General features: G+C 42.7%; 1 protein-coding gene across 1 annotated transcript in view; it reads left to right on the top strand.

Annotated features, from left to right (window-relative positions):
- The first annotated feature begins 9,118 nt into the window (after positions 1–9,118).
- Positions 9,119–13,088, top strand: part of LOC138765988 (interleukin-13 receptor subunit alpha-1-like) — a 52,973-nt gene continuing 49,003 nt past the window's right edge. The window contains exon 1 of the mRNA XM_069943230.1: positions 9,119–9,311. Within this exon, the coding sequence (XP_069799331.1) occupies positions 9,227–9,311 (85 nt within the window). The 5' untranslated portion in view covers positions 9,119–9,226. The remainder of the gene's footprint in view (positions 9,312–13,088) is intronic.

The following is a 13,088-nucleotide window of genomic DNA, read 5'->3' as shown; positions in this document are numbered from 1 at the left end:
CATGTGAGGTCCAGTATATTATTAGAATTGTATTTTACATTCTTTGTGTATAACCAACAGAGCAGGGAATAAATTATCTTTTTCACCAGTCTTCCTTGAGGTTAGATGCAGAGTGTGCAGACTAGCTGCTATGATGTCTCCCATACTCAGTAACCACATAGAGAGGAAATCCTGCTACATCATATATGTACAGCATACCCTCAGAAGAAGCAGCATTATGGAGGACATTATAGAGCAATACTTAGCTATATAAGTTGTGAAATCCAGCACTGGCACAAATATAACGCTAACTACAAGCCGTAGCTAATTCTCTCCCACTCTGTCTCTCTTCAGCAGCTCAATCCCCCCCCCCACCACCACCACCACCACCACTCTCTCTCCATATACTTCTGTCGTTAGTATGGGGCCCGATTAATTATCAAACGAATTATCCAACCTGTCTCTAAGGGATTTTTCAGCCAATCCCAGGTTAAGCTGATTTTAAGTCAAGGGGAATTCTGGTGGAATTTTAGGGTGAATAATGATTGCACAAGATGGTGAGAGGAGAGAAATTGTTTATTGGGGAAGAAAGAACCAGATTTCAAAACGTTTAATACATTCACCTGCACTACTGTTTTTTTCAAAGTTTGTTAAAACTTTGCCTATTTAAGAAATGCATGGCTAAGTGCACTTCTTTTTGGTCAAGGTTTACTGACTAAGGCTATGTTCCCACGACATACTAAAGATCGCAAAAAATGCCTGGTGTAAAGGAAAGGCTGGAATTTATGATCGTGAACATTAAATCCAGCGGTTTTTTTATAACAGCGGTCGTTGATTGCGATCCTAAGTACATTGTGGGAACATAGCCTAAGTGTGAAAACAACAACATATTAGCTAATTGTAGAATCCGAACAAGTGAACCTGAGACTTTGTGCAGTTTCTCCGATAGCAATGAGTAGAGATGAGTGAATCTACAGTAATAAGCGCTGATCTGAGTAACGAAGCAAAGCGCTTTGTCATCTTTGAAATCCCACCCATCAGCTGGCTGCCTTATAACTTACTGCTGCTCCGTGCTGATGCTCCCCAGGTGCTGGGAAAAGCTGGATTCAGTCCTGGGAAACTTTTCCCAGTTTCCCAGGACTCGATCCAGCTTTTCCGACACCTGAGGAAGAGCGGCACGGAGCAGCAGTAAGTTATAAGGCAGCCAGCTGATGGGTGGGATTTCAGAGATAACGTAACACTTTGCTTTGTTATTACTGTAAATTTGCTCATCTCTAGTGATGAATCCTTGGATTATACCATATGATTTTTAGAAAATGCTTTCTAGTACTATTTCACACTTTTAAGTGCTTAAGGAAATACCACAACTGTTTCCTGTGGACATTTTGGGGGACATATATGAACAGTCTGCCAGAGGCGTACGCAAATTCACCCCTTCTCCCTGGCGTACACCTGCCGCATCCCCCGCTCGCCTGATAGGCGGGCAGGGAGAGCTGAGGGGGTTTGGAAGGTGTGGAGGAGGCGCAGCCTCCTCCTGTGCTGCATTTATCATGATTTATGCCTGTTCGCAGGCGTACATCATGATCCAAATCTACACCTGCTGGAGGTGATAAAGGCAAAAACTTTTGTGTTGCTACAAAAAACACTTTTTATGATCATCGCAGGACAAGTTCATATGTGGCTGTAAATTATGTTGCAGTGAAAGGGATTTTGTAAAACACCAAGTATGCTGCTAAAACCACAGAGGAGCAGGGCTAAACCTATAGACTATCTGGCATAGGTAACATCTGGCATTGTTGAGCTAAATTGATGCAATGTTTTTTTTGATGCAGTAAATCCATGCTACAGCGCAGTTATGCCAGTGGGCCTGACAAATGTGATCTCAGTCTAAGGGTACGTGCACACTATGGAATGGCGAAGGAAAACCCGTTTCACATTCCACAGTTTGCACCCGCTTCTTTGGACGGACGACGGAATCTGCAAGTGCATAGAATGGAATCTATGAGACAAGCGGAGAGGCGTGTGCACATTCCGTAGTGTGCATGTATCCTTACCTGTAGATGTTTCATAATTTAAGAAAGGTCCCATCTTCATCATTCTAGTGATGGAATAAGTTGTACAGATGTTTTCTTTCATTGTAACATCAATCAGTTCACTGTTATTCCATTAAAGGTATTTAGACTTTTTGGCTAACCTCAAAACCTCAGTAGAGTGGGTACAGGGAGTTACTGGTGAACTATTCACCTATATATGTACTTTGGGTTAGGGTTTTCCCCTTATGTGTAAATCATAATTTTCCAAGCATCTAATTCTACACTTTTTGCTTTGAAAAGATATAGTCAAAGCAAAACTTAGATGGTCACTAACATTTCAACAAACTTTGCTTAAATCAACAGAACAAGTGAATATTCAAAACAAATGCCTCTTTTTCCACTTATCAGACTTCTTTACTCCCCCATCCCATCTAAATGTATCATTCACACTGAAAAACTGCTTAAAGTCTGTCTTGTGAGGTAAAAGAGCTATTAGCTCAGTAATTGATCAGGTACACGCTGTTCGTAGTCTATGGAGAGGACAAGACATGTTTTTTTTTCAAATTTTTCAACTATGACAGTGGAGAATAAATATGTTAAACGTCCCCATACAACTTCAATAACGGACAGCAAAACGATCATCTGATCCACCCCATACACAGGAACATTTGATCGAGCATTCCTGTGTTCTCTATGGGGACAAGTAATCTGCAGTGAGAGCTATCATGGCAGCTTATCTCTTCCTGAACAAAGGGGTCGGGCAGTGATTTTTCATCACGTCTGACCTCTATCACCACTGACCTTCGGGAGAGCCCCATACACTTCAGATTGACAACCAAGGGTCACTGAAATAACTAACAAACAATACATTATCAACTAATAACAAAAAATCAACCATTGTTTTTGAATTGTGATTCAACAGAACAATGTTAAAAAACATACCAATGAAACAGGCCTGGACAAAAATGATCGATCGCCTAGAAAACACTGAAACTAATTTGAACATAAGGGCATGGGTAACTCCTGCAGTTCTCAACCCAAACAGTGGGGGCAGCAGAGAGCCCTGTGTTGGTTCTGTCTGCAGCACTGCCACTCAACATATAAAAGTAAATAACACACAAAAAAATTTACTTTTTTTAATGAATGAAATTATATTGAAAAGTAATAAGACAAATCCTCTGCATAAAGTAGTACACAGGCTGTGACATGTAGCTGAATTATAGTAACCTCTCTACTGGCTTCCTAGAAAGGAAAGGTCAGACATTATCAGTAATGAGGGAAATCCTGATGGAGGCCGAGAAAAGGCTATTCCTGGGACTTTATAAAATCTAACAGGAAATGAACTCCATTGTATTATACTGAGCTTAAGTCCCCCAAAAAGAACATCTAACTTACATCATATGACACCAGGCAACTTCCCTTTGTATTCATATACTGTATGATCATTCAGAACAAGCAGGAGTCTTACTGTAAATCTAAAGGGCTACACATTAGAAACCAGCAAAACTTAGGCTATGTTCACACTATGTTAAAAAAAAATAAAAAAGTCGGACACTTTTTCTATTTAAAAAGATGTCAATTTTTGCCGCAATTTAATTGACTTCAATGCAATGCAGGTCAATGGAATGACGGACGTCCAATGTTTGCGTGGACTTCTAAATAAGGATCATGACAATTACTTTGGCAAACAGTCGACATAATTTCTTTAGTTGTTTACACAACTAGCGAATTGAGGGACTTCATTTTTTCTTTTCAAAAACAGAGGGGAAAAATGTAGTGTGAACATAGCCAACAGCTGACATTTTAGCAGTTTTTTATACCAGTTTTCTTTCCTATTGGGTGATTTTTGGGGCCAAAAATACAACTGTTTAATATCAATATTTTTCTAGCAAAACCTATAGCCTTCAAAACAGCTAAAGTGACCGTGCACTTAAAGGGGAACTCCAGGTACAGGTACAAAAAAGGAACCTTCTGCAGAAGCATATACCATTACTTTCCTATCTATCCCAGTTTTGAAACTACCAAAAATCCATTTGTTTTGGGGGTCTTCGTTCTGTATTGTGTGGTTGTACTTCCTGGTTGAGCAGTTGTGTCCAGGTTCCAGAGTGCAATGCTTTCCCCCAGCTGTTCATCCCTGTCCTCCACCCTGCCCATTCCCTGCCCAAATCTGTTGCAGAACATCTAGGCTGTGTTCCCACATTGCAGTTTCATTACTTGCAGTACTTTATCATGTTATTGTAGTCCCATCCCCACAGCACACTGTTACTGCCTGTAACACAACACAGCACACTGTATTTTCTGCCTGTAACACCACACAGCACCCTGTATTCTTTACCTGTAACACCACACAGCACGCTGTATTCTCTACCTGTAACACCACACAGCACGCTGTATTCTCTACCTGTAACACCACACAGCACGCTGTATTCTCTACCTGTAACACCACACAGCACACTGTATTCTCTACCTGTAACACCACACAGCACGCTGTATTTTCTGGCTGTAACACCACACAGCACCCTGTATTCTCTACCTGTAACACCACACATTACGCTGTATTCTCTACCTGTAACACCACACAGCACGCTGTATTCTCTACCTGTAACACCACACAGCACGCTGTATTCTCTAACTGTAACACCACACAGAACACTGTATTCTCTACCTGTAACACCACACAGCACTGTATTCTCTACCTGTAACACCACACAGCACACTGTATTCTCTACCTGTAACACCACACAGCACACTGTATTCTCTACCTGTAACACCACACAGCACACAGTTACTACCTGTAACACCACACAGCACGCTGTATTCTCTACCTGTAACATCACACAGCGCTGTATTCTCTACCTGTAACACTACACAGCGCACTGTATTCTCTACCTGTAACACCACACAGCACACTGTATTCTCTGCCTGTAACACCACACAGCACACTGTATTCTCTACCTGTAACACCACACAGCACGCTGTATTCTCTACCTGTAGCACCACACAGCACACTGTATTCTCTACCTGTAACACTACACAGCGCACTGTATTCTCTACCTGTAACACCACACAGCACACTGTATTCTCTACCAGTATATAACACCACACAGCACACTGTATTCTCTACCTGTATATAACACCACACAGCACACTGTATTCTCTACCTGTAACACCACACAGCACGCTGTATTCTCTACCTGTAACACCACACAGCACGCTGTATTCTCTACCTGTAACACCACACAGCACGCTGTATTCTCTACCTGTAACACCACACAGCACGCTGTATTTTCTGGCTGTAACACCACACAGCACGCTGTATTCTCTACCTGTAACACCACACAGCACCCTGTATTCTCTACCTGTAACACCACACAGCACCCTGTATTCTCTACCTGTAACACCACACAGCACGCTGTATTCTCTACCTGTAACACCACACAGCACACTGTATTCTCTACCTGTAACACCACACAGCACACTGTATTCTCTACCTGTAACACCACACAGAACACTGTATTCTCTACCTGTAACACTACACAGAACACTGTATTCTCTACCTGTAACACCACACAGCACTGTATTCTCTACCTGTAACACCACACAGCACACTGTATTCTCTACCTGTAACACCACACAGCACACTGTATTCTCTATCTGTAACACCACACATTACGCTGTATTCTCTACCTGTAACACCACACAGCACGCTGTATTCTCTACCTGTAACACCACACAGCATGCTGTATTCTCTAACTGTAACACCACACAGAACACTGTATTCTCTACCTGTAACACCACACAGCACTGTATTCTCTACCTGTAACACCACACAGCACACTGTATTCTCTACCTGTAACACCACACAGCACACAGTTACTACCTGTAACACCACACAGCACGCTGTATTCTCTACCTGTAACATCACACAGCGCTGTATTCTCTACCTGTAACACTACACAGCGCACTGTATTCTCTACCTGTAACACCACACAGCACACTGTATTCTCTGCCTGTAACACCACACAGCACGCTGTATTCTCTACCTGTAACACCACACAGCACGCTGTATTCTCTACCTGTAGCACCACACAGCACACTGTATTCTCTACCTGTAACACTACACAGCGCACTGTATTCTCTACCTGTAACACCACACAGCACACTGTATTCTCTACCAGTATATAACACCACACAGCACACTGTATTCTCTACCTGTATATAACAGCACACTGTATTCTCTACCTGTAACACCACACAGCACGCTGTATTCTCTACCTGTAACACCACACAGAACACTGTATTCTCTACCTGTAACACCACACAGCACACTGTATTCTCTACCTGCAACACCACACAGTACACTGTATTCTCTACCTGTAAACGTCAATATTGGAATAAAGTAAAGAACTTTTTTAACTGTAATTTTTTTTTCCATCTCCACACACATATTATGATCAAGCATCTTTGAAGTTGAGCCCCTCAATAAGGACTTTATCCGATATTACCCTACATGGGATATGCTGTTTATGCCTTGTTTTTTGTCCAGGTAGGATTGGCAGGGCAGGCTCTGATCCTTTCTGCTGTTTAGCATCATTTACTTGTGTTACTGCATCATTTCTGTGAATACGCTGCAGTACTGCAATGACACTCCAACATGTTTGAACATAGCCCTAATTTCACTGCACACTTCTGCACAAGTAGCGAAATCAGTGCAACACCTGCTTCTGGCTGGTCAGAGATGGTGAATCACTCAGGGGATTGGGGGATCCAGCCCAGCCTCCTGTGACATCACACCCTGCCCCCTGTCTGCATCATCAGCCTGATCTCAGCAAACACACACAATGTGAGACAGAAGCATGGAAGATTTGTCTCCTAAGGTGGGAGAGCAGAGGGAGCAGGAGACAATGAGGATTGGCACAGAGGCCATTTTTCTTCACTTCCTGGATATCAATCAGCTACCAGTGTGGCAGAACCGTACAGATATGGTAATACATTATATAGACACATATATAACTTTTAATAGTGTTCCTCATGTAGAGTTCCCCTTTAATTTTACAATCATAATTATACATTCATTGTGTGGACAAAAAGCTGTATTTACTACAACTGGTTTCAATAGACCGTAATAATAATAATAATAACTATATATATATATATATATATATATATATATATATATACGTGTGTGTGTTTCTTACATAATTTTTTTAACTGAAAAATGGCAATTTTACTGTTAAAAATGGCCCAAGAGACTATGTGTAGGCTTCTGGTCTCTTTTCCTGTTAATCATCCTGCAGAGCGTGCTGACAAGCAGAGAGCCCTGACTAGTCACGGCTCAGATGACTAGTTCCCAGATCCCAGATTTTGCTGCTTTACCAGGGTTTATTTCTTTTATAATAATTTTTTGTATAAGTCTTGTGATTCTTCATTAGCTCCAGGCACCATGCAAAACAGCATGAAATTACCAAACCCATTAAGGTCTACTGGCCATGGACATCCATCAGTATATTTGTTGAGGGAAACAGCCAGAAAATATACAACTAGTTCTATTTTCGTCCATAAAGGTCTACTGGTGCATCCGGTATTCTGGACAGCTACAGATGTGCAGCCGGAAACGGTCTGGATCTCTAAGTGTCTTACTAGGAGATATATTGGTGGCATTATTGGTCTTTTTCCTGATCAGCAAATACTGAATGCAATACTGACGGTTTCCTGACCATAATCAATGACTACTGTTAGGAAATACTGACGACTTCCTGAAGTCTCCTGAAACACTTCTGATCTGGATTTCCTGACAGTAAAAACTCATACACCACCATCAGGTGGTACTAAAAATGACAGATTAGGGGCATGGCCTTTTTTGGGCTCAGAAACATGGCGGCCAGATGTTACCTTAGAGTCAATGAGGAACGATAAAATGCAATGCCTATGTGACTTTTTTTTTTTTTTACCTATGGAGTTTTTAATTGCATTTGGAGTTTTTTGAAATGGCAGTAGGGCCTGCGATCAGTGCTTTTCCAGCGGTTGTTCAGGATAAAATTTAGCTATGCTGCCAGCACTGCAGGGACACATCAGTGATATATACTTACTAGAGATGAGCGAACCTCGAGCATGCTCGAGTCGATCCTGCTGTATCCATGTTTTCCAGACAACCTTAGAGCTTTATCCAATTTCAGCAGCCCTAGCTAATCAAATACCGAACGTTCAGGTTCGAATCGACTCGAACCCGAACCCGGTTCGCTCATCTCTTATACTTACCCGTCCAGCTCCACTGCAGCTGCAAGACCCAGGCCACCGGCTCTCTGGCGCTGATGTGCTGCTCCCACTAGAAATGGAAGCTCAGTATAGCCAGTATAGAGTCTGGATGCTTGGAATTGCTGACAGCAGAGGAGAGCTGGGCCGGAACCTGCAGTGGAGCTGGACAGGTAAGTATTAGAGATGAGTGAACCTCGAGCATGCTCGGGTCGATCCGAACCCGAACTTTCAGCATTTGATTAGCGGTGGCTGCTGAACTTGGATAAAGCCCTAAGGCTATGTGGAAAACATGGATATAGTCATTGGCTGTATCCATGTTTTCCAGACAACCTTAGAGCTTTATCCAAGTTCAGCAGCCACCACTAATCAAATGCCAAACGATCGGGTTCGGATCAACTCGAACCCGGTTCGCTCATCTCTAATAAGTATATATCACTGAAGTGTCCCCTGCAGCATAGTTAAATAACATTTTATCTTGAAAAAACCCTTTAAATTCCAGAATGTCCCAACTTATATGCATAGTGACAACCTAGAATAACATGATAAACAATCACATGACTGAAAATGCAAGGGTTAAACAACAAAAATAAAACCGCTTCTAATAATTTACATTCATAAAAAGAACGGCTGGAAAACTGCCAGAAAAAAACTCCAAAAAGTTGTTAGTTGTGGCTGTGTAAAAGTTATGCCTGAGCCAGCTGTGCCATGATAACACTGTGTGAGGTAATAACCGCACATGATGTGAGGGCATAGACCCCTGCCCGCACCTCCTGCCCCCGTGCGGCACCTGCCACCTACCTGCGGGCGGATGAGAGGCGGGAGGGAGAGCGGACGGGGTGGGCGCGGCATCCCGGACTCCAGGGAGGGTAGTGGCGGCTGCAGCTGCCGGGAATAGGAGTGTGTGTACACCGAGGACGCCGAGAACGGTACAGGACCGGAGACAGGACTTACCGGGCAACATGACAGCACACGGACACCGCCTGCTGCTTCTGCTCTGCTGCCTGTGTGCGGACTGGACGCGCGGTACCGCACACTCTGGGCTCGGTGAGTACTGGAGCTTGCTGTGGGCTCAGCGCTGTACGAGACTGCAGGGAGCCGAGTGCCCGGTGTATAGAGTGCAGCCTGGGCCACAGTGTGTGGGGATAGAGGGGGACAGGTATATAGGGGCACAGTGTGTGGGGATAGAGGGGGACAGGTATATAGGGGCACAGTGTGTGGGGATAGAGGGGGACAGGTATATAGGGGCACAGTGTGTGGGGATAGAGGGGGACAGGTATATAGGGGCACAGTGTGTGGGGATAGAGGGGGACAGGTATATAGGGCCACAGTGTGTGGGGATAGAGGGGGACAGGTATATAGGGCCACAGTGTGTGGGGATAGAGGGGGACAGGTATATAGGGCCACTGTGTGTGGGGATAGAGGGGGACAGGTATATAGGGGCACAGTGTGTGGGGATAGAGGGGGACAGGTATATAGGGCCACAGTGTGTGGGGATAGAGGGGGACAGGTATATAGGGGCACAGTGTGTGGGGATAGAGGGGGGTACAATGCTGTGTATATATATATATATATATATATATATAGTACCACAGTGTATGGTGATAGAGGGGCGTACAATGCTGCATACATATATAGGACCACAGTGTGTGGGGATAGAGGGGGGTACAATGCTATATATATATATATATATATATATATATATATATATATATATATATATATATAAAATATATTAGTACCACAGTGTATGGTGATAGAGGGGGGTACAATGCTGGATACATATTTATAGTACGATAGTGATAGAGGGGAGGTACAATGCTGTATACATATACAGTGGTACCTTGGTTTAAGAGTAACTTGGTTTAAGAGCTCACAGTTTTTCAAAATTATGACTTGGTTTAAGAGCATTGCTTTGGTTTAAGAGCTCCCTGTACTGGGTGGGAGCGCGAGTGGGGGAGGGGCATGGTCTGCATAGAAGGGTCTACAGCTCAGTACTCTGACCCAGGAAGTCTCCCTCACCTTCCAAATCATAGCAGATCCACTCCAGGCTGGGGTTTACATCAGGGGACAGGACTGTGGAGGTAATCTCTCCATAGCTGTAACCCCTCTCTCCCCGGACAGAGAGTGCTGCATGTATGTGCCCACATCTGTCCTGCTCCTTCCTTCATGCTCCCTGCAGTCTCTGTCCGCCCTTGTGTTTCCCATCCTCTCCATTACTGTACAGTAACTTATAATATCACATATTCTGCTGTTTCTGAATGTTTGTTTCAATAGTTTTACATGTTGTTCAGAATAATAAATCAATATTTTTGAGGTGTGGAACCAATTGTCTGCAGATCAGTGATTTCTTATGGGAAAATTTGCTTTGGTTTAAGAGTGGATTTGGATTACAAGCACGGTGCCGGAACGAATTATGCTCGTAATCCAAGGCACCACTGTATATAGGACCACAGTGTATGGGGTTAGAGGGGGGTACAATGCTGGATACATATATATAGTACCACAGTGTATGGGGTTAGAGGGGAGGTACAATGCTGTATACATATATGGGACCACAGTGTATGGTGATAGAGGGGGGTACAATGCTGTATACATATATATAGTACCACAGTTTATGATGATAGAGGGGGGTACAATGCTGGATACATATATATAGTACCACAGTATGTGGGGATAGAGGGGAGTACAATGCTGGATACATATAAAGGACCACAGTGTATGGGGTTAGAGGGGGGTACAATGCTGGATACATATAAAGGACCACAGTGTATGCTGATAGAGGGGGGTACAATGCTGGATACATATAAAGGACCACAGTGTATGCTGATAGAGGGGGGTACAATGCTGGATACATATAAAGGACCACAGTGTATGGGGTTAGAGGGGGGTACAATGCTGGATACATATAAAGGACCACAGTGTATGGGGTTAGAGGGGGGTACAATGCTGGATACATATAAAGGACCACAGTGTATGGGGTTAGAGGGGGGTACAATGCTGGATACATATAAAGGACCACAGTGTATGCTGATAGAGGGGGGTACAATGCTGGATACATATAAAGGACCACAGTGTATGGGGTTAGAGGGGGGTACAATGCTGGATACATATAAAGGACCACAGTGTATGGGGATACAGAGGGACAGGTATATAGGGGCACAGTGCTGTATACATATATAGGACCACAGTGTATGGGGATAGAGGAGGGTACAATGCTGGATACACATATAGGACCACAGTGTATGGGGATAGAGGGGCAGGTATATAGGGGCACAGTGCTGTATACATATATAGGACCACAGTGTATGGTGATAGAGGAGGATACAATGCTGGATACATAAATAGGACCACAGTGTATGGGGATAGAGGGACAGGTATATAGGGGCACAATGCTGGATACATATATAGGACCACTGTGTATATTGATACAGAAGGAAAGGTATATAGGGGCACAATGCTGGATACATATAGCAGGTACACAAGAAGAGTATAGGAAGATGTCAGGTTATAGAAAGTCAGTAAATGTTCTCATTTACTTTCTGTATCCAATTTTTACACATTGGAAGCAATGAAGATCCCTGTATACATAGACACATCTTACTACATACACCTAGAGGTAAATACACTCTTATCTCTCCATGTATATGCATTATTAAGGGATACATACATACTGATATATATATATATATATTAGTATTAAATTCACTACCATATGTATACAAATACTCTGATATATACTTGTATACATTCACCCTTTTTTACATATGTGTAAGTGCACATACAGTACATGTGTACACTAATGCACTCATACATACATACTGTACATTCATAGATACATATATATTCAGACACACACATATATGTCTAACAATCTGGTATTGGCCTGAATGGGAAGGCTGTATGCAATAAGCTGGATTTGTTGCATCTGGTATTGCCAACACACATGGCTGGGTTCACACTGTTTTTTTCCGTCTGTGTCACACACACACATATATACTGTATGTATATGTGTATATATATATATATATATATATATATATATATATATATATATATATATATACACACACACACACACATGTATAGGTACTGTAGATACACACTTATAAACATATAAGTATATCAGTACTATTTACATATGCATATGTATAAGTATACACGCACGCACACACATATATATATATATATATATATATATATATATATATATATATACACACACACACACACGTATAGGTACTGTAGATACACACTTATAAACATACAAGTATATCAGTACTATTTGCATATGTATAGGTATACACGCACACACACACACATATATGACGGCGAAGTGAGAGAAACATCACTGTAGTTCTCAGCCGTCATGTCATGTGGTTTTTCCTCTCCGGACAGCACAGTTCCCTGACCAGTGACTGTGCAGAGAGATGCATGAGATGTATGTGGTACGGCTTCTGCGCTGAGTCATGTCTATGTCTACTACAGTATGCTTCAGCCTAGATCTGTGTTATTCATGGAAATTCCCAGGTATTGTTTCCTGGACAGTAGATAGAATCTATATGAACTGTAGCAAAGTCTTAAATGCATTGTATCTTACATCTTGTACAGTGCAGCTGTGTCAGTACACTACAGCGAACTTTTAAACAGTTTAGGAGCTCCCAACGTTACAATTAATCATGCTGGGAGGACCCAGGTCCAGTCTGCAGAACATTGTCCGTGTATGGACGGAATTCTACGGAGGTGTGAATGACCCCTTAGACTTGGCTCACTCCTATGTTATGTTCCTATCCTCTGCAAGCCAGACACTGATGGCATCTGACA

This window comes from Dendropsophus ebraccatus, chromosome 10 (genome assembly GCF_027789765.1).
Source record: "Dendropsophus ebraccatus isolate aDenEbr1 chromosome 10, aDenEbr1.pat, whole genome shotgun sequence".
NCBI lineage: Eukaryota > Metazoa > Chordata > Amphibia > Anura > Hylidae > Dendropsophus > Dendropsophus ebraccatus.
Note: the sequence above shows the minus strand (reverse complement) of the source record. Positions and strands in the feature narration are given on the sequence as shown.